The 23,264-nt window shown below is 48.5% G+C and overlaps 1 protein-coding gene and 3 non-coding genes across 4 annotated transcripts in view; 2 read left to right on the top strand and 2 right to left on the bottom strand.

Annotated features, from left to right (window-relative positions):
- Positions 1-3,521: 3,521 nt before the first annotated feature.
- Positions 3,522-3,628, bottom strand: LOC142313525 (U6 spliceosomal RNA). The gene has a single exon (XR_012754520.1). It is a non-coding gene; the product is annotated as a U6 spliceosomal RNA (small nuclear RNA).
- Positions 3,629-4,495: 867 nt separating this feature from the next.
- On the top strand, positions 4,496-4,567 carry TRNAQ-CUG (transfer RNA glutamine (anticodon CUG)). Its single transcript has one exon. It is a non-coding gene; the product is annotated as a tRNA-Gln (tRNA).
- A 9,109-nt stretch (positions 4,568-13,676) lies between these two features.
- On the top strand, positions 13,677-13,748 carry TRNAQ-UUG (transfer RNA glutamine (anticodon UUG)). The gene has a single exon. It is a non-coding gene; the product is annotated as a tRNA-Gln (tRNA).
- A 3,797-nt stretch (positions 13,749-17,545) lies between these two features.
- The window catches only part of NARF (nuclear prelamin A recognition factor), a 30,498-nt gene continuing 24,779 nt past the window's right edge, over positions 17,546-23,264 (bottom strand). The window contains exons 9-11 of the mRNA XM_075347870.1: positions 20,738-20,872; positions 20,435-20,592; positions 17,546-19,575 (exon numbers count right to left, since the gene is read on the bottom strand). Of these exons, the coding sequence (XP_075203985.1) occupies positions 19,334-19,575; positions 20,435-20,592; positions 20,738-20,872 (535 nt within the window). The 3' untranslated portion in view covers positions 17,546-19,333. The remainder of the gene's footprint in view (positions 19,576-20,434; positions 20,593-20,737; positions 20,873-23,264) is intronic.

The raw sequence follows: 23,264 nt of genomic DNA on the forward strand, positions 1-23,264 counted from the left end.
ACCCCGTCCTAGCTTGGAACCCACTAAGTGTAGGCAAATTAACTGATTGCAGTCTGGACCTCACAGGTTCATTCTCACCCCAAGACCAGAAAGACAGCAAAAGCCCACCGAGACCGAGTGAGCGCCACCGCCAGAGGCCAACCACCCGACGGGCCAGCGCCTGCGGGCATCCGAGGGCTCTTCCGGCAGCTGAACGCCGGGGAGTGGGCTATCACTGCCCAGGCAGGGGAGCCAAACACCAAGACCAGAGGTGCAGGGAAAAGGGGCCATCACCAACCTCACAGGGGACATCAGCAGCCGGCTGCAGGCACCGACCATCATCGAACTTTGGTTTACCAGTGACTCTGAGTGTGGTTAATCGTGAGTACACCAGTGCCATCCGGGCACGGCACCACAGCGTGACGCCCTGCTCCCCATCGCCATCTCAGTCCCCATTGGGCCCCGGGATGCACCGCCCCTACCCACGGAGTGGTTAACACCGAGGCTGCGCCACCAACACCGATCCCGGGAATACCCTCCACTCCTGCCGCAGCGGTGGTGCATCCCGTCACCACAAACCATAGGTGGCGTCACGGCTCACCCGACACCCATCGTACACCGCCATCCCCACCGCTTCCCCTTAACGGAGTGACGTGGCCCCCGATCCGGAGGCGCTCGAGCCACCAACAACCCAAGCCCGGATCTCGAGTGGCTCGGCCCGAGCAGCCGAGCCCTCTCAGGGCGGTACACATGTTGCCCTGTTGGGGTCCAGGAACACAACGGGGGGCAGAGTCCTGGAGTCCCTGCCCTTTATCCCCTCAGTCACATGAGGCAGGATCTTCACCCACCCCCCCTTGGTCTTTTCGGGGCAGTCCGCTTGCCTTCTGCACCGCTCTGCTAACAGGGGGCGGGGCTTTACTTTCGCGCACTTTTGCTTGGAGAAGATGGCTTGGGCGGGAAACTTCGCGCCACAGGAAGGTGACAAGATGGCGGATTCTGTAATTTTTCAGCGGGACGCCGCTGACAAGAACTTCAAGGCGCACTTACACAGGTAAGTGGATGGGTTCAATCCTGTTCGTGACGCCAGAAGAGTCGATGTGTACTTCCCCGGGGCTCGGTCGGCTGCCGAGCCGCTCGGATCCGTGCTCATCGGTGGGTGGCTCGAGCTCTTCACGGACCCGAGGGTCACGTCGCTCTGAAAGGGGGTTGGCGCTACACGTAGGGACTTCGGTGGGGAGGTCCACGGCCGGAGCTGCGGTTGTTTGCATGGGGATTTAAGTTCGTGACACCACCCACGGGTTGTGGTGAATGGATGGACACCACCGCTGCCGTTGACTAGGCTCCCAGGGACGGTGTTGCGCAGTTTGGTGTTGAACCCCTCCATGGGTAGGGGGATGATGGTCCCGGGGGGCCCGAGGGAGGTGCTGAGGCGAGGGGATGGATGCGTGCTGGGGTGTCGGTGCGGTGCGGTGCGCGGCCCGAAGGCACTGTTGTACTCACTATGACAAACACGCTGGAGTCTCTGGTAAACCAAACAAGATGGTGAACGGTGCCAGCAGCCGGCTGCAGTTTTCCCCTTAATAGGTTGCTAGTTTACGCCTTTCTCCTGCATCTCACTTAAGTAGAAATCACGACTCCTATGCCTGAGCAACTGTAGTCCGCTCCCCGATTTGATATGTGTCGGGAGAGCCCTTTTTGCCCCAGACGCTGGCCCCTCGGGTCTCTAAGCCTGGGCGGTGGCGTTACCCTAATGGTTGGGCTGTTGTCTTCAGTTGGCTCTTGTGTGGGAAAGGTCCTAAAGTCCAGTCCTCAATCAGTTGATTTGACTCAGCCCGATTGTTTCTGGGCCTCGTACTGGGTCTGAGTACCCCTCCTGGTGCTCCGGTTTCCAATCGGTTCCCCGATTCGGTACCGGCGGGCCAACGTCCGTCCCCGGTCCCTATGGTTCCACCGGCTGTAGTCCCAGCTCCTGCAGGTGGCCACCACCGTCTGCCTCCTTGCCAGAGGTGACTGGGCTCCAACCCACACACCTGTGTAGACTATGGCAGATCTAGGCACAGGTCTGCCCTTGAACTTCACTCCACTCCACTTCACTGTCAAAGCTCAACTAGACTACTGTTTTTCCCGTCTCGAGGTCTGTGAACTCCTCGGTGGGTGAACATCAAACCCGGAGGGAGGTGACAAGGGTTTTGTAGTTTGGCTGCTGTCACCTTACTAAGGGGGAGGGGAGCGTGTGTGTATGGGACTACCTGGGACGACCTGGCTAGTCCAGAGCGTCACACATGCACCAAATACTTTACATGTGCACAGAGCCTAACATTGTAATAAAATACATTATATCTACCCCAAAATTTTATCAGTAAATAGTCAGCTCAAGGTGCAAAAAATAAGCCCTCAAACAGCCCCAGATCCCCAAAAATTAAAACTGTTACGGTCCTTGGAAAAAAAAAACAATTTTTTTTTACTTATTTCAGAATTTTTTTTGACTACTTAAATAAAATAAAACAATAGATGTTTGGTCTGTATGAACTCGTACTGACCTGGGGAATGATACCACCAGGTGAGTTTTATTATATAGTGAACGTGGTATATAAAAAGCCAAAAAACAATGCGGAATTGCACTTTGTTAGCAATTTCAGTGCTCTTGGATTTCTTTTTTACCATTTTCCACTCCTTTAGGCCCCTTTCACACGTCAGTGATTCTGGTACATTTGTGCTTTTTTTTTATACGTACCAGAATCACTGACATACGCAGACCCATTATAATGAATGGGTCTGCTCACACATCAGTGATTTTTCACTGCACGTGTCTCCGTGCGGCGTACCCGCGTGTCCGTGATTGCCGCACACAGACATGTCCATTTTTTTCTGGCATCACGGATGTCCCACGGACCACACTATGGTGTGATCCGTGAGACACGTGCCAAAAAAAAGTGCTTCTAAAATAAAAAGCATTTTTACTCACCCGGCTCCAGCGGCGCTCTCTGCAGCCTGTTCTCCCTGCTGCTTCTGAGCCGGCTCATTATTGTCACGCATATTCATGATGCACGACACAGCCGACCCGGAAGCAGCTGCTGCGGAGGTCAGCGCCGGACGGATGCTGCACCGCGGGAGCGATCAGCACCATGGAGAGCGGGAGCGGGCACAGGTGAGTTGATATCTAAGTGCAACCACGGGCCACGGAGAACGGAGCCCGGATTGCACTTAGACAACCCACGTGTGCCGTGAATCACGGCACACGGAGGGATATGTGCGTGTTTTACACGTCAGTGAAGAACGTCACTGTTTTTCACTGACGTGTGAAACGGGCCTTATATAGTAAAATCATTGATGTCATTCAAAAGATCAACTTTTCACACAAAAAAAAAGCCATTATAGGGTATATTGAAGGAAAAATAAAAATCTATGGCTTTTGGAATAAGAAGGAGAGGAAAAACGAAAAAAATGTAAAATGTCCATGGCATGAAGTGGTTAATGAGGTAAAAAAATGTTGTTCAACTTAGGAAATGAGGGTAAAAAATAAATTGTGTTGAGAAATGCGTCAAAATATGGAACGCTTCACGAATTTGCGTGTCATCCTTGCGCAGGGGCCATGCTAATCTTCTCTGTATCGTTCCAATTTTAGTATATGTGCTGCCGAAGCGAGCACGAATGCTTAGCTGACCTGACCGCTATATATAGTCCTGGAAAGAGGAATATTTTAGCTTAGGGAGATTTTTATTTTTTTCAGTAAATTCTGAAAGGTTTTATATAGCATTCTATGAATGTTGCAATTAAACTTTAAATAAATTAATCAGATAAAAGATAAGAAATATTTTGTCACAAATTAATATGCAAATGTAATCCGCACCGCATAGGATGCTGGGAGAACGTGTGGTGGCAGCTGTGGCTGTTACAGACGGCAGTGACTGTGGAATATATGGACAAGTCTATCACCTGAGGCAATTACTGCTGATCCGGGGCTTTTACCTCAGGAGATAAGAATCGTCAGGGAATTCATCCATCGGGCAAAGTGTGAAATAAATACAGACATATTTCCTGCTCTTTTGCCAGTGATGACGTAGAGTAGTCTTATATAGGCATAAACTGCAGTATGAGAACAGGTAGCAGAGTGGCGCAGCGGAAGCGTGCTGGGCCCATAACCCAGAGGTCGATGGATCGAAACCATCCTCTGCTAGGAGAAATATTTTTATTTTATTTATTTATTATTATTATTATTATTATTATTATTATTATTATTATTATAATGTAGAAATCGCCATGTACATATCTGGTGGAGATATTCAATTCACACTGTCCCTTACATCCTCTATTTGCAGTCTGTGTAGGATCTAGTTGGTAATACTACCGTATATGTATTTACTCTCTATACTTCCTTTTGGGTTTAAAAAAAAAATAATAAATAATAAAAATAAATAAATAAAAATTGTTCTACATTATAATACTGTTTGGACTGCCCAATAAGCAAGGAACGAATCTACTTGTTAGGCGGCAATTTCCACCATAGACTTAAACTGGTTCCATGGTGTAATGGTTAGCACTCTGGACTCTGAATCCAGCGATCCGAGTTCAAATCTCGGTGGAACCTAAGATTTTTATTCAATTTGGTAAACTAAAAAATCAACGTAAAGAACAGCACTGAATAAAATAGGTTTTGTTTCTCATGATTTTTGGGGTACCCCTATATATGCAATTTGTGCTAAAAATATCATTACACTAGGGAACAAAAGACTATTTTTTGTATAGGAGCACAGAGAAGAACATTATATCACAGGTGGGCATTACTACTGTGCAGGGGGTATTACTACTGTACAGGGGGCATTACTACTGTGCAGGGGGCATTACTACTGTGCAGGGGGCATAACTACTGTGCAGGGGGCATAACTACTGTGCAGGGGGCATAACTACTGTACAGGGGGCATTACTACTGTGCAGGGGGCATTACTACTGTGCAGGGGGCATTACTACTGTACAGGGGGCATTGCTACTGTGCAGGGGGCATTACTACTGTGCAGGGGGCATTACTACTGTACTGGGGGCATTACTACTGTACAGGGGGCATTACTACTGTGCAGGGGGCATTACTACTGTACAGGGGGCATTACTACTGTGCAGGGGGCATTACTACTGTACAGGGGGCATTACTACTGTACAGGGGGGCATTACTACTGTACAGGGGGCATAACTACTGTACAGGGGGCATAACTACTGTACAGGGGGCATTACTACTGTACAGGGGGGCATTACTACTGTGCAGGGGGCATTACTACTGTACAGGGGGCATTAGTACTGTATAGGGGGCATAAGTACTGTACAGGGGGCATTACTACTGTCCAGGGGGCATTACTACTACACAGGGGGAATTACTACTGTACAGTGGGCATTACTACTGTACAGGGGTCATTACTACTGTACAGGGGGAATTACTACTGTACAGGGGGCATAACTACTGTACAGGGGGTATTACTACTGTACTGGGGGCTTAACTACTGTACAGGGGGCATTACTACTATACTGGGGGCATTACTACTGTACAGAGGGTATTACTACGGTACTATACGGGGGCATAACTACTGTACAGGGGGCATTACTACTGTGCAGGGGGCATTACTACTACACAGGGGGAATTACTACTGTACTGGGGGTATTACTACGATACTGGGGGCATTACTACTGTACAGGGGCATTACTACTATACAGGGGGGCATTACTACTGTACTGGGGGCATTACTACTATACAGGGGGGCATTACTACTGTGACGCCCTGGACTAGCCAGGGGGTCACAGACACAACATCACACACACCCCTCTCCCGGACAGGTGACATCAGTCACACAAAAACCCTTGCTGCCACCCTCCAGGGTCTAATGTCCACACCAGGTGGGGCGGAGCCAGGCGGTTGGCCCCACCCACCGAGGAGTTCACAGGCCTACAGGCGGGAAAACAGTTCAGTTCAGTTCAGTCAGGGAGTTGAGGAGAGTGGAAGGAGAGGAGGAAAGTCACGCACAGGCGGACCTGAGACCAGGCCCGTCAGTGGAACTGCTAGGTGTCTGGGTCGGAGCCCAGGCACCTCCAGAACGGTCGGCAGACGGTGGTGGCCGTCTGCAGGAGTTGGCAGCACGGTCGGTGGAACCGTAGGACCGGGGTCAGGCGGTGGCCTGCCGGTACCGAATCGGGGAGCCGACTGGGAGCCAAGCACCAGGCAGGGTACTCAGACCCCGACTAGGCTAGAAGCCGCTCTTATAGTCAAATTCACTGATTGTGGTCTGGACCTCAGGGGTTCATTCCCATGTCGCGGGCGGAGGAGGGGATGCCGCGCTCTCCCTACTACTCGGGTCCGGCTGCCGCTGCGGCTGCTGCGGCCTGCTGCTGCCGCTGCTCGGTGGCTCGAGTGATGGGCCGGATCCCAGGGACTCGAGCGGCGCTCCTCGCCCGTGAATGAAAGGGGGTTTGGGTGTGGGGATAGTTTATTGTCCGTGACGCCACCCACGGTTGTGGTGATTAGGTGTACACCACCGCTGCTCTGGCTGGGGATCCCGGGAGTGATGGTATGGAGCAGCCAGTTGTTGTGTTGCCCCTCCGTGGGTAGGGGTTGGTGATCCCGGGGCCCAGTAATGGGGTTGGATGGTGGACAGGCGGGTATGGGGCCTGTGGAGGTGCAGGGGCAGCGCTGTGCCGCACGGCACGGAGGTACTCACTCAGCCAGTAAACACGACACAGTTCTCGGTAAACAAACGGCTGGTTGGACGGGTCCCTCAGACGGTTGTGCTGCTGATATCCCCTGCAGTTGACGGTGACGGTCTCTTCCCTGCACCTATGTGTTGTTGTTTGGTAGCGATGGGTTCCCACCGGTAACCCGCTCCCCAGCTTAGATATGAGCCAGAGGAGCTCCACTCTTGGCCGCAGGCGCTGGCCCTGGGAAACTGGTGCCTTGGCGGTGGCGGTGTCTCCCCTTAACGGTCGGACTGTTGCCTTCAAACGGGACTTGGTTGTTGGGAGACAGTCGTCCCCTTCACTGACGGATTTGGCAAATTCGGCAACTCCTAGCCTTGCCGGGATCCGAAAGGCCCCTGCCCTGGTGCTGACTAATCTTCGTATACCTCTCCGGTACCGCCAGGTCACCACCCGTCCACGGTCCTTTCGGCAACCTCCAATCAGTCTCGCCTGCAGACAGTCACCACCGTCTGCCAACCTTGCTGTCTCAGTCCGGGGCACACACCCGGACTAACTTCAGGCTTCTTTCTGTCACTTTCTCTGTTGCTTTTCTTTTAGCTCCTCTACCACTTCCTCTCACTTTGAACTTCCACTTCTATCTTTACTCCTTCACTTCCCTAGCTTGACTCTACTCTAGCCCTCAGCTAGACTTCAACTCCTCTCACTTCCTCCTCCAAACTCTATCTGCCTGGTTCCTCCCGCCTCCAGGGCTGTGAACTCCTTGGTGGGTGGAGCCAACCGCCTGGCCCACCCCCTGGTGTGGACACCAGCCCCTGGAGGAAGGCAACAAGGATTTGTGTTTTGACCTAGTGTGTACCTGCAGGGAATGTGTGGTGCGTGTGGTGTTGTGACCTGTGACCCCTGGCTTGCCCAGGGCGTCACACCCACCCAAGTCCCGATTGAAGGCAACAGCCCAACCATCCAGGATAAGTGCCACCGCCAAAGGCAAGAGATCCAAAGGGCCAGCGCCTGCGGGCAACCGGGCTCCTACGACATTTACACGCCGGGGAGCGGACTACCAGTGTCCAGGCACAGGAGTCAACATCTACATAACACAGGTACAGGGAAACGACAACCATCACCAACCCATCCAGGGAGAACACTGCAGCCGGCTGCGGGCCCCGTCCATTCTGCCGTTTGGTTTACCAGAGACTCTAGTATCTTGTGTCAGAGTGAGTACATCAGCGCCTTCGGGCCGCGCTCCGCACTGCACCGCACCTGCGTCCAGTACGCCCACGCTCCCTCGCCTCAGCACCCTTCCCTCGGGCCCCCGGGACCATCGCCCCTGCTAACACCGAGCTGCATAACACCGTCCCCGGGAGGCCTAATCAACGGCAGCGGTGGTGTCCATCATACAATCACCACAACCCATGGGTGGCGTCACGAACTTTACCTATTCCACCCAAACCCCTGCGTGCACCGCCACTACCCCCCTTTCAGAGCGGCGTGACCCCCGGGTCCGTGAGAGGCTTGAGCCACCACCCGCAGTACACGAGCACGGATCCAAGCGGCTCGGCGGCCGCAGCCGAGACCGCGGGGCGGTACACTACTATACAGGGAGCATTACTACTGTACAGGGGGGCATTACTACTGTACTGGGGGCATTACTATTGTACAGGGGGCATTACTACTGTGCAGGGGGCATAACTACTGTGCAGGGGGCATAACTACTGTACAGGGGGGCATAACTACTGTACAGGGGGGCATTACTACTGTACAAGTGGGCATTACTACTATACAGGGAGCATTACTACTATACAGGAGGGCATTACTACTGTACAAGGGGGCATTACTACTGTACAGGGGGCATTACTACTGTGCAGGGGGCATAAATACTGTACAGGGGGCATTACTACTGTGCAGGGGGCATAAATACTGTACTGGGGGCATTACTACTACACAGGGGGCATTACTACTGTACTGGGTGTGTGACGCCCTGGCCGGGCCAGGTAGTCACAGATAGAGCCCCGCACTACACCAGTCCCCTAACAAGGTGACAGCAGCCAAACATTAAACCCTAGTCACCCCCTCAGTGCTTGATGGACACACCAGGGGGCAGAGCCAGGCTTTTGGACATGCCCACCGAGGAGTTCAGAGAGCCTGAGGCTATGTGAGCACATGTGCGCTCTGCACGGCACACAAAAGGTCCGCTTCAGAGCGCAGCTGAAAAGCTCCATTCTGAAGCGCCTGGTACCTGCAGAATTCGTGCGCTCTGCATGCAGCCTCTCCCTATAGACAGCATGCAAAGCGCACGGAAGAAGTGACATGTCACTTCTTAGAACGCACACTTCGGGCAGCAGCCGAATCGCTGCGTTCTAATACGCCACGTGCGCACGTCTCATGCACAATCTTCATAGATTGTGCTGGGGACGCAGAACGCAGCGTAACTGCATGCAATACGCACACGTGCGCACATAGCCTGATGCAGGAAAACACAGTCAGTTTTGGTCTGAAGAGTCTGTGAGTGGAGGTGAAGCGAAGTGGAGGCAGGCCTGTGTGTCAGGTCTGCAACTATCTGACAGGTGCCAGGGTAGGAGCCCTGGTGCCTTGGCTAGGAGGCAGACGGAGGCCTCTGCCTGCAGGAGCCGGGAAGACGGCTCGGTGGAACCGCGGTGGACCGGGACAGGGTAGTGGCCCGCCGGTACCGACCCAGGGAACCGACTCGGAAACCGGAGCACAAAGGGGGGTACTCAGACCCTGAAGCTAGGTCCAGAAGCTACTGAGGGCTAGCTAATTAACTGATTGGGGCCAGGACTATAGGTTCTATCTCACCCAAAAACCCGACTGAAGACAACAGCCCAAGTAGGGTGATAGAAAGCCACCGCCACGGCAGAGAGATCCCACGGGCCAGTGTCTGCGGGCAAAGGGCTCCTTAGGCGACCACAAGCAAGGGAGTGGACTCCTGTAGTTGCAAGCGCATGTAGTCCACCATCACACAAACAGGTGCAGGAGAAAGGCAGAGACCACCAACCGGGTGGGGGACCAGACTGCAGCCAGCTGCGGGCACCGACCACCATCACCTTGGTTTACCAGAGACTCGTGTGTGTTTACTAATAGTGAGTACATCAGTGCCCTCCGGCCGCCCATCTCCCTGCACCGCCCAACTACTCCCCCAACGGGTCCCAGGGCCACCATCCCTACCCACGGAGGGGTTAACAACTTGCTGCACAACATCTCCCCAGGGTGCCCCATAACTGCAGCGGTGGTGTCCACCTTCACCACAACCCATGGGTGGCGTCACGAACTTAAACAAGGCTTCGGCCGTACACCTACGTCCCCTCCAAACCGCCAACCCCTTTTAGATCGGAGTGACCGTGGGACCCCCGGGTCCGGAGACCCTCGAGCCACCCACTGAAGGTCTGGACCCGAGCGGCTCGGCTCCCGCCGAGCACGGGGCGGCACAGGTGCATTGCTACTGTACAGGGGGCATTACTACTACACAGGGGGCATTACTACTGTGCAGGGGGCATTACTACTGTACAGGGGGCATTACTACTGTACTGGGGGCATTACTCCTACACAGGGGCATTACTACTGTACTGGGGACATAACTACTATATTGGGGGCATCACTACTGCACAGGGGGCATTACTACTGTACAGGGGCTCACAGGGGGGCATTACTACTCTACATGGAGGCATTTCTACTGTACAGGGTGGTATTATTACTGTATAGGGGTTATTACTACTGTACAGGGGGCATAACTACTGTACAGGGGCTCACAGGGGGCATTACTACTCTACATGGAGGCATTTCTACTGTACAGGGGGGTATTATTACTGTATAGGGGTTATTACTACTGTACAGGGGCTCACAGGGGACATTACCACTATACAGGGGGTATTACTACAACAGAGGGTCATAAAAGGGCATCTTTGTGTTGGAGCAAAAGTGGGAGACAAAGAGGGACATTACTAGTGTGTTGGGCATGGAACATTACATTTGTATAGGGGCACAGAGAGGTAATTTCTACTTTATAGGAGCACAGAGGCAAACAATACCAATGAATGTGGCTGATAAAAGGGCCATTATTATTGTGTGGGTAAACAAATGGGGACATTACAACAGTATAGGGGGACAAAAGGGGGCACATAGAGTGTCGTATAACTGTACAGCCCCAAGAGAAGCACTATTATTGTGTAGGACATACACAGGGCATTTTTACTGTGTAGGAACACAATGGCAGAACAATGCTAATGTATATGTTCAAAAAGGTATATTGTTACTGTATAGGAACACAAAAAGGGGCGGGGGTGGCACTATTAGGCTACATTCACACTTCCGTTGTTCTGCATCAGTCACAATCAGTTTTGTGGATGATGTGACTGACCTGTTGCAGATTGTTGCACAACTAATGGGACAGATCCGTAAAAAAACCTGATCCGTTACCTGGCAAAGGGGAGAGAGAGGGAGAGAGCCCCCATCATCACTTCACACACGCAGGCACTACTGCCCCCATCATCACCACACACACCAGCACTACCGCCCCCATCACCGCGTACACTGGCACTACTGCCCCCATCATCACCACACACACACCGGCACTACCGCCCCCATCATCACTGCACACACCCCAGCACTACCTGAGTGACGTCACTGCTGACAGCATGACTCACTTCAGTTGCTCTGGTCAGCTGCCGACATAGCAGAGCTGAAAGCGTCGTGGGACCTCGTGTGGATTACATCGGACCTGGAGGGGTATTTGGGGATTAATAAAGTGGTGAAAGAAGGTTAATAACTGCTGTTAACAAAATAGAATGTATTAACAAAAATGTATTCTGCACACAAAAAACACAAAACAAATAGATATAAATGTAATTATAATGTCTGTCTCCCCCTCTGTATATATCTCTGTATATATCTCTGTTTCTCTCTCTATCTCTTTGTCTGTCTTTCTCTTTCCCTGTCTGTTTCTGACTGTCTCTGTCTCTTTCTCTGTCTGTCTCAATCTCTTTCCCTGTCTGTCTATCTATCTCTGTCACTTTCCCTGTCTATCTCTTTCCCTGTCTGTCTCTTTCCCTCTTTTCCTCTGTCACTTTCCCTGTGTCTGTCTCTTTGTCTGTCTCTTTACCTGTCTTTGTCTCTCTTACCCTGTCTGTCTCTTTCCCTCTCTTTGCCTGTCTGTTTCCCTGTGTCTGTCTCTTTGTCTGTCTGTCTCTTTACCTGTCTGTGTCTGTCTCTTAACCTGTCTCTCTCTTTCCCTGTCTGTCTCTTTCCCTATCAGTCTGTCTCTTTGTCTGTCTCTTTGTGTCTGTCTCTTACCCTGTCTATGTCTGTTTCTTACCCTGTCTGTGTCTGCCTCTTTCCCTGTCTGTGTCTGTCTCTTTCTCTGGCTGCATTGTGACCCGCCAACATTCCATTTAAGGGTGTGGCCTCGCATTCTTCTGAAGTTCTGGCTGCACTGTGGCTCCCAGCTCCATTCGCTTTAATGGAGGCAGTTTTTTTTGGTGAATAACTGTAAAGCGCGGGGTTAAAATTTCCCCTCAAAACATAGCCTATGACGCTCTCGGGGTCCAGAAGTGTGAGTGTGCAAAATTTTGTGGCTGTAGCTGCGACGGGGCAGATGCCAATCCCGGACATACATACATACATACATACACACACACGCATGTAATGGGTGCGGCATTTCCGGGGAGCGGCTGCTGGCTGATATTTTTAGGCTGGGGGGTTCCCCATAATGTGGGGCTCCCCATCCTGAGATCACCAGCCCTCAGCCATGTGGCTTTACCTTGGCTGGTATCAAAATTGGGGGGGACCGCACGCCGTTTTTTTTTATAAATTATTTATTTTACTGCAAGATAGCGACCCGTCCACCGGCAGCTGTGATTGGTTGCAGTGAGACAGCTGTCACTCAGCGTGGGGGCTCATCTAACTGCAACCAATCATAGGTGCCGGTATGTGGAGGAAGCAGTGAATACAAGATGGAATAATGAGTGGCAGGCATTTTCAAAATTTGGAGAAGCCGCGGGAGCAGTGTGACAGCCGTGCAGCGCCGCGCCCGTGATCAGTGAGTATGAAGTAGAGAGAGGGGGGTAGAGAGAGAGAGAGAGAGAGGGGGGGGCGAGAGAGAGAGAGGGAGAGAGGGGGGGAGAGAGAGGGGGAGAGACCGATCGACTGGCAGACAGAGAGAGAGACCGACATGGACAGAGAGAGAGAGACCGACAGACAGAGAGAGAGAGAGACCGACAGACAGAGAGAGAGAGAGACCGACAGACAGAGAGAGAGACCGACAGACAGAGAGAGAGAGACCGACAGACAGAGAGAGAGAGAGACCGACAGACAGAGAGACAGAGAGAGAGACCGACAGACAGAGAGACCGAGAGAGACCGACAGACAGAGAGAGAGAAAAAGAGAGACCGACAGACAGAGAGAGAGAGACCGACAGACAGACAGAGAGAGAGACCGACAGAGAGAGAGAGAGACCGACAGACAGACAGAGACCGACATGGACAGAGAGAGAGAGAGAGAGAGAGAGCGCGAGAGAGAGAGACAGACAGACAGAGAGAGACCGACAGAGAGAGAGAGAGAGAGACCGACAGACAGGAATTTCCACTTCTGAGCATGCTCTGTTGCTAAAAACGGATCTGTCGCCGGAATCAGTCATTGAACGGATTCCGACGGATTCCAGCGCCCATAGGCTTCCATTATAACCATGACAGATACCGACGGAATCCTGCGCGATGCGTTTTTTTTTTTTTATGCTACAAAAAAACGACTGATCAGTTGCATAGCGGATGCACCACGGGGCCATCAGTCACAATCCGTTGTTAATACAAGTTTATGGGGAAAAAAACTGAAGCTCTGCAGGATTCAGTTGTTTCTCAAAACGACGGATTGTGACTGATGCAAAAACAGAAGTGTGACTGTAGCCTACAGTGCGGGGCAGATAGACTTGGAGACCAGTATACACAATGACCTGTGATTGCACCATCAGACCCAGCAGAGGGAGTCATCAGCCGTGTGTCATGCCTCAGCTATCAGCTGGTTCCATGGTGTAATGGTTAGCACTCTGGACTTTGAATCCAGCGATCCGAGTTCAAATCTCGGTGGAACCTAAATATTTTTTTTTTCTTAAAAAACAAAAAATATGCTTTTTTTTATTCCAGAGCATTTTTTTTATGCTTCAGTTGCTCAAGCAACCACAATTTGCTGCTTTTTGTTTCTAGCAGAAATGACCCCATTGAATTCTGTAAGATCTATTGGCTTACCATTTAACAGAAAAAAAGAAATATTTTTTTCTTGAAAATGCCAAAATCTACAAAGAACCTTCTTTGCAGATTTTGAGGAAAAAGAAAAACAGGATCTTGCATTAGGAGATCTGATGCAGATGTTAACAGAGCGGATCCTTCTACAGATATTTACTGGGGCTTCTGTTAAAATGCCTGACAATTAAATATGAGGATCTGTTTTTACTGGATGGCCTGGGGCAATGTTCTGGAGGTTGGCCAGGTGGCACGCTGGCTGGTGAGGTTGGCCTATGGTGGCTAGCCCCCTGGATATTTGTAGCCACCAAGCAACTTCGTCCATAACACTGGTAGGGGGGCATTGTGAGATGCAATGCAGTTGACAGTTTAGTATGGCATTGTTATATTCACAAACCTCAGCTGCTGCAGAAACTCGAATTCATGTTATTCGTTAGTAGGATCCATACGTGAACATTGTCTAACCCCACTACACTGAGAAGTGTTGCACTGGCAACCAAATACTCTCCCCCCATGTTTTAAAGTTGGTTAAGAGGTGAATGGAACATCTGGTTGCCATGGGAATTTCACCTTCTAACTGTAGAACACTGAGGAAAGCAGTAACTGGTTGCCAGGGGCAACTCTTCCCAGTGTTCTAAAGTTGGTTAGAAGAGACCAGCTGCTTCTTTCATCTTCCAGACTTTAGAATGTAGTTGGTTGCTATGGACAATGCCTTAGCAACCATCTTTATCTGTTCTACAGCAGAATACACAGATGACTGAGTGGACGTTGTTGAGGTGAAGCCATGTTACAGAGTCACCCAATAACCCCTAAGATGCTGCTGTTAATAGGGACTACAGCAACAGTTTTTGCTTTCCCATCATGTCAATTTGCATTAACCCCTTCACCTCCGGGGCGATTTTCCGTTTTAACCCCCCCCTTTTTTTCCAAGAGGCAAAACCCCTAAAAAAAAAAATCAGAAATTTGTAAATGAGGGAAAAAAAAAAAAATATTATGGAGCTATTGTCACCATTTTCAAAGACCCGTAACAATCTCATTTTTCAGGATCTGGGGTTGTGCGAGGACTTTTTTTTTTTGCACCTTGGCCTCCGAGCTGACGTTTTTAATTATACCGTAATGTGATGTTTTGATTGCCTCTTATTGTGGCAGGTAAAAAAAAACCCCCCGTAATTCTGGAGTTTAGAATTTTTTTTTTTTTTTTTACATATGCCGATTATTGATATTAAATTTATTTTATACTAGCTGTACTACCCGGCTTCGCCCGGGTTAATAAGTGCTGTTAACAAAATAGAATGTATTAACAAAAATGTATTCTGCACACAAAAACCACAAAACAAATAGATAGAAATGTAATTATAATGTCTGTCTCCCCCTCTGTATATATCTCTGTCTCGCTCTCTCTCTCTTTGTCTGTCTCTGACTGTCTTTTTCCCTGTCTCTTTCAGTCTGTCTCTTTCCCTCTCTCTTTCCCTGTGCCTGTCTCTTTACCTGTTTTTGTCTCTCTAACCCTGTGTGTCTCTTTCCCTGTGTCTGTCTCTTTGTCTGTGTCTGTCTCTTAACCTGTCTCTCTCTTTCCCTGTCTGTCTCTTTCCCTGTCAGTCTGTCTCTTTGTGTCGGTTTCTTATCCTGTCTGTGTTTGCCTCTTTCCCTGTCTGTATCTGTCTCTTTCCCTGGCTGCATTGTTAGGTAGAAAACTGTGAAAAGGAAAGCGCAAACTGTGAAAAGGAAAGCGCAATAGGGTCTTACCCAGGTGATGGAAAGGGTGAAAATAAGTATTTGGCACAACCATTATAGGCGAGTCTGTCACAACCACTATGCACGCATGTAGAAATCCAAGTCCAGCAGCAGTCCCAAAATTGGCTGATAACAGAGAGTAAACTGGTTGTAAATCTCATTGATGTTCCTTGCCTGCTGTCCTGACGAAGGGAGCTGTGACTCCTGAAACGCGTAGACATGTGCATGCTAATAAAAGAAGCATAAATCTCCTTCGAATCCTCTGAGTCCTTGGTGCAGATTTACAACCCGTTTCCCGTTTACTCTGTTACCTGGCTGCATTGTGACACGCCAATATTCCATTTAAGGGCGTAGCTGCGCATTCTTCTGAAGTTCTGGCTGCACTGTGGCTCCCAGCTCCATTCGCTTTAACAGAGGCAGGTTTTTTGTTGAATAACTGTAAAGCGCGGGGTTAAAATTTCCCCTCAAAACATAGCCTATGACGCTCTCGGGGTCCAGAAGTGTGAGTGTGCAAAATTTTGTGGCTGTACCTGCGACGGTGCAGATGCCAATCCCAGACATACATACACACATTCAGCTTTATATATTAGATTTTGATATAAGATATTTCTGAACTCAGCAATACCAAATGTTTGGTTTTTTTTTTTTTTTTTTAATGGGGCAAAAGGGGCGGTGATTTTTTTTTTATTATTTTTCAAAAACTTTTCTCGTCTATTTACTAGTTCCCTTAGGGGACATGAATCTGTGATTGTCCGATCGCTTGTGTGGTGCAGAGGGCGTAAGCGTCGTTAGTTTCGGCCCCGCGTTGTACAGCAGAAATCACCAATTCATGCGAATGTCGCTTGCAGCCGGCGTTTACAGGAGGATAATAATCACAGACAGAGGTCCTTAGGGCCGTTTCACACATCCGCCATTTCACCAGATTGCCGGATCCAGCACAGTGTAATACAGTAGAATGGCATCGCGGCAACATCCGGTCACATGCTGTCATGTGACCGGAGCTTGCCGCGATGCCATTGTACAATATTAACACTGTACTGGAGTGTGCCGGATCCGGTAATCCGGCGAAATGTCGGATATGTGAAACGGCCCTTAGCTGACACCTGGCTCTCATGAAAACCCATCAGCACCCCGCGATCACGTCATGGGGCCGCCGATGGGAACGGGGGAATGATGCGCTCGCCGCTGGAGTTTGACAAATCCCACTTTCAGAGATTGACAGCGAGGTTTAACTGGTTAACAACTGCAGGTGGATTTCCGATCTGCCTGCTTCTGTAATAGGCACATGTAGGCCCGGTCACTAAAGTGGTAAAGCACCGGATGGATGTCAGTGGAATTGCAGCTTCCTTGTACTTTTAGTACTCCTGGCATACTTGCCGCCAGTGGGAACTGATGACCAACACCGTGATCCTAGAGAAAGTGAACACAGTCCTCAATCCACAGCAATGGACGGCAGATTCATAAAACACACCAACAAATATTTTTGAAGGCTTTTTTTTTTTATTAATGCAGAAATAAAAAAACAAAAAAAAAAACAAAAAAAAACAAACAAACCATAAAGAACTATGAAAAAAAAAAATGTACACAATAACATAAAACAATGAGATAAAAAGGAGCTTTGGAAAACTGATGTGCAGCCATCGTGCAAGGGGAACACATTAAAATAATTAGCATTTAATATTTTTATTTATTTTCCAAAATTTTGGGGGGATTATAAGCAAAGAATGGGGCACAATGAATATACAAAATATATATATTTATACATACATATATATTACATATATATTACATACACATTATATATATATATATATATATATATATATATATATATATATATATATATATATATATATATATATATATATATATATATATATATATATATATATATATATATATATATATATTATATATATGTGGACCATGCCTTGGAATTGAATAAAACTAAACTAGTGTCTGCAGCTTGTATTATAGTAAAAGGCCTTCCATAGGCCACGTTCACACATCACATGTTCTCCCCCCCTCCCCTTGTGAATGACGTCTGATGGTCGGTCGGTGCAAAACACTTGATTGAATTGTTTATGAAGGATTTGAACAGTCAGTTTGTGATTCCCCTTTTTAAAATGTGCGTCTAGGGCGGGGGTCTGTTCTTACCAATTTTGCCACACTGGAATGTATTACCGCAGTGACAAAGGATATTGGGTGTTTTTTTTGTCTATTCTACCAATGACTTTAATGATGGGGTGGGGAAAGAATTTCCTTAAAACCCAAAAACACAATAACAAAATAAAAAAAACAAAAACCAAAAAACACAAAAACATCCAAGTCAGGTATAGAATACATGGAAGGACCCATATAGCGTTTTTGGGGTTTTTTTTTTATGGGCCAGTACCATTGCGTTCACTGATGATGTAGACAGCAGTGGATGGTTAGGACGGGTATATTCCTCACACCAACCAAAGGGTTTTTTTCCCTTAATTTCCAATTTTTGGATAAACCAGGAAAGGCCACATCTTGTAGGACATTACTAAAAATACACACAAATAATGGACGGGGATAGCACCAAGCAGGAAACCATGGGCGCTCTATTATTGGAGAGGAGTAAAAGGGGCAGTCCAACCTTTCAAATTCATATCATGTCAAAGAAAAACACAAAAAAAAAAAAAAAACCAAAAAAAAAAAAACCAAAAACAAAAACCCTCATTCCCCCATTCCCAACCAAAGAACCTCAAAATGGGTCCTTCTGGTCTCATTGGCTGCAGTGCTAATGTACATATCACCACTGCAGCCAATCATTGGCTTTAGGAGGTCACCGGTCCTACTATTGGCATCACCGCTAAGTAATAAGAGGCATGGTGCCAGTAGTAGTAGTTTAGTACTATGTATAGTAAGCCACCGGCGATCCCTGGAGCCTCTGTGATGAATCCGTGGAGGATTAGATTGGCGAAATTTTATTTTATTTTTTTTTTTAATTTAATGAAAAATGTATGAGTTTATTATTTTTGTGATTTAATAATCCCTCCCTTTATAATTAATTTTTTTTTTTTAAAGGGAGGGATTATTAAATCACAACAATCTCTGCCTGTCAAGATGGAGTGGAATCCCATATTCATGTCAATGCACGTCAAACCCAGGTAGTTGGGCAGGTTAATTGGGGAATAATGGGTGTTTGACGTTAAAAGGAAGAAATAAAACTAAAATATATCATATGAGCCCTCACCAAATGAGCGCTCGTTTTAGCAAGGTCAGATTATTTCTCCCGATCTGCTTGATCCCAACGTAAACCCGCCCCATTAAGATCTGCTTCGTTGAGAGATTCCACGTCGACAAGAAAACTTAGGCAACTCTATATAAATAAGACAACAAACTGCACTCTGACACTGGAGGGGTTAACTGCCTTAGGCCGCCGTTTTTACCCCTTTAAGAAAAAAAAAAAAAATTAATTAAAAAAAAAAAATAATATAATGCTGAAAACGATTAACAGAGATGGGCAACACGTTATTACAGGACACAAACATCAGGAACATACAGCTGCCCACTGGGAAATCGTCTGTAACAAGTACGTGCCACCTGAGAGGTTGGCGACATTAAAGGGGACGGAGTAGGCGTCATCCATAGGCGTACTGACGGCCGTCCGCTGCCCGTTTTATATTGCAGTGCCGAGTCTATATCATCATGCCCGCTGGCAGTGGTAGGATCTGTCACCATTTCATATCCACGCGGGCAGCGTTTTGGGTAGCGGGCACATATTTGGTATGTAGGGCGTCTCTGGATTTCTGGGACTCTTCGCCTTCCAGCCAGCTGGTGTATAGCTCTTGTATGTGGGGGTTACTTTCTGGGCTCTGGACTGGCACATTTGTGAATAAAACCTCCATGGCTTGCAGCTGGGCCCGCTCTGGTTTTCCATCTACTGACTGTGCCTGACCTTTTCCATTCAAGCAACCTAGAAAAAAAGAAAACATATTTAGGAACTTATAAAACAGAATGACAAAATAAATAAATAAATAAATAAAAAAAAATAAAGATATGTTCTAATGTCACATGAACACCACCCGCCTAATGTGGTGTATACAGCCCTAATAGAGCTCTTGACTCCACATAACCTTTGAGGATGTCCAGGCTGCCATAGATCTAGCACATCCCACAGATGATCCATAGGACACAGATCTGCCACTTTAGAGACTAGTCACCATCTTCTACTCTAAATAATGTTCCTGAGACTGTTCCCGACCATCAATTAACCTGCTTAAACTTGCCATTGCCATGGCAAATGACGCACATGGCAAATCATGATTCATCAGATTAAGCCGCCTTCTTCCATGGCTCCATGATCCAGTTCTGATGTCCATGTCTTTCTGTGACAGGAGTCAGTATGGACGCTCTAGCCAGTCTGAAGGTACACAGTTAGATGTGAAGCTCTGCAAAATATACGGGGAAGGCCTCCACACAAGCCCCACCATATACCGTGAAGGTCACTCACAAGCCCCGCCATATACCGTGAAGGTCACTCACAAGCCCCGCCATATACCGTGAAGGTCACTCACAAGCCCCGCTATATACCGTGAAGGTCACTCACATGCCTCGCCATATACCCAGAAGACCGCCACACAAGCCCTGCTATAAACCGTGAAGACCCCTTATAAGCCTCGCCATATACCCTGAAGGTCCCTCACAAGCCTCGCCATATACCAGGCAAGCCCACTATACATATGTGATCTGAGTGTGAATAGTTGCCATGACATAAACAACTCAAAGATGCAACTTTTTTAAACAAAAAACCCACAACATTTTTTGGCACTCACCTCCTGGACAGGCCAAGACTTCCACGAAGTGATAGTGAAATTTCCCCTTCCGTAATTTTAGTACCATGTTCTGAATGTTCCTAAACCCGTAAGCGGCAGCAAATCTCAGCACGGTCTCTCCATCTTTCTCTAAGCACACTTCTTGAAAGTCTTTGTTTCTAGAAATAAAAAATAAAAATATATTATTAAGAATAGACTGATGACAATAGATTGGATATCGGCAGTATGTGCCCCTTTTAGAGCCACTTCTATGTGTTTGTAGAGCCTTTGTACATGTCACCGCATTTCCATGAATGGACTCACTTTAATGTCTTGTATGTGATTTCCTGCACCTCCATGTCAAAGAGCTCCTTGGCAGCGTGACGGAAGATGTGTGCGAGGTAACCGTCTGAGCTGGTGCCCTCATGGCGGACAAACTGACACGTGGTTCCTCCAAAGCTGAAAGGATGGAAAGAACAACCAAATTATATCAAGGTCAATAAGATCACACTATAAACCAGACTGCACCCCTCCCCCCGACCACAGGTCATATATAAACCATGTGTCACGTACGATAAACACAAGAAGAGGAAATCAAATACGCTTACTGGAATAAAAGCATAAGTCTGATGAAAAAGGAAAACACAGAAGTTCTGGAAACTTACTGTCCACCCTTAAAGTGATCTTTAAGGCAAGATAAATCCTGTGTACACACATTACATATCCCAAGATACATCCAGTATTATACTCCAGAGCTGCACTCACTATTCTGCTGGTGCAGTCACTGTGTACATACATTACATTACTTATCCTGTACTGACCCTGAGTTACATCCTGTATTATTCTCCAGAGCTGCACTCACTATTCTGCTGGTGCAGTCACTGTGTACATACATTACATTACTTATCCTGTACTGACCCTGAGTTACATCCTGTATTATTCTCCAGAGCTGCACTCACTATTCTGCTGGTGCAGTCACTGTGTACATACATTACATTACTTATCCTGTACTGACCCTGAGTTACATCCTGTATTATACTCCAGAGCTGCACTCACTATTCTGCTGGTACTCATTTTCTACAGGTTGTACCGCCCAGTTTCACCAGTTGTTACGTGAGTGCAGGTAAATCATTAGCCATGTCCTGTCATTTTCACAATGATTACCAATTAATTTTGGATAAATATGGTGAAACAGGAATTCACTGGTTTTCTAGTGAAGGGGTCACGAGTGAACCAGAAGGACAAACATACTGCTGTAATGTCACATAGGCGCCATCTAGTGGGGGGCAGGGGGTCTCAACATATGAGCACCATCCAATAGCAGAAGCTGCAAACCTTGAGGCGGATGTGTGTAGGGTGCCAGAAGTAGTAAACCTTGAAGAATGGGTGTAGTGTGTCAGCGCCATCTAGTGGTAGGAGGTGTAAACCTAAAAAAGGGGGAATGTAGTGTAGGGTGTCAGTGCCATCTAGTGGCAGCAGTAGGGTGTCTGTATATCAGTGCCATCTAGTGGTAAGAGAAGTAAGAGAAGTAAAACCTAGAGGGCAATGTAGTGTAGGAAGGCAGCGCCATCTAGTGGCAGGAAGGTAAGGTTAGGGACATGAAGTGTAGGGTGTCAGAACAATCTAGTAGCATGACGAGTAAACCTTGAGGGGGATGTAATGTGGGGTGTCAGCGCCATCTAGTGGCAGGAGTAAACATGAAGGGGGATGGGGTCTAGGGCACCAGTGCCATCTAGTGGCATGAGGAGTAAATCTTGAGGCGGGTGTAGTGTAGAGTGTCAGCGCCATCTAGCAGGAGGTGTAAACATGGAGGGGATGGGTTATAGGGTGTGAGTAGAGTTGAGCGGGATGCCAATAATCCGGGGCCTGCGGGTCTTTAACGGACTTAAAAATAAGTCCGATCCGCTCCGGAATCCGGTGCCCATATAAGTCAATGGGGACCGGAATCCGGAGGTTAAAAATGTTTGTGGAGGGGCTAGGGGGCTGGGAGCGAGCGCAGCATACTCACCGAGGCGCTGTCATGGCGGCACACTCCTTCCGGGTCACGCTGTAACCTTCCGGAGCAGACAATTCAATATTCATGGTTTTCCCCGCCCACCGGCTCGCGTCGGTTGCAGCTAGACACGCCCCCACCCTGAGTGTCAGCTAACTGCAACCAATCACAGGCGCCGGGACGGCCGGTGGGCGGGGAAAGCAGTGCAGTCTGTCGGTCAGTTCACGGTGGTAAATAAACACTCGGCAGCACAGGTATAGCGCGCAGCTGCAGCCCCCGCCGTCGCGCTGTATCTGTGCTGTGTATACAGTGCTCAGAGTCACACGTGCGAGGCTGCCGGGTGCTGCCATGGCAGACTCGCATGTGTGATTCCAGTGAAAGTTAACAAAAAAAAAAAAAAAAAAGTGCGGTTCCCCGTATTTTCATCCCCAGCCATGAGAACGCCAGCCGGGGGCTGGTATATCCTCAGCCCGCAGCTGTCCGGTAATGCCGCATCTGTTAGGTGCGACCATACCGGTGTGCGCTATTGGCTCTTCCCGCTGGCGTGATGCGGTGCCAGTCGGGGTAGTAGCAGTGGTTAGCAAGGGCACATAGCTGCTGCTAAACCCTAGGTTTGTGTGATGGCTCAGGCGTCTATCAGATACCTGCATCACACAAACCTGTAAATGGCAGTAAATAAACACAAACAGAGAAAAATCCTTTATTTGGAATAAAATACAAAACACCCCTGCTTCTCCACTTTATTAACCCCAAAACCCTGCAGTTCCGGCATAATCCACACAACGTCCCACGCCGCTTCAGCTCTGCTACATCTGAATATCACAGAGAGAGGCACGACCGACCGCTCTCTGTGAGCTC

This window comes from Anomaloglossus baeobatrachus, chromosome 5 (genome assembly GCF_048569485.1).
Source record: "Anomaloglossus baeobatrachus isolate aAnoBae1 chromosome 5, aAnoBae1.hap1, whole genome shotgun sequence".
NCBI lineage: Eukaryota > Metazoa > Chordata > Amphibia > Anura > Aromobatidae > Anomaloglossus > Anomaloglossus baeobatrachus.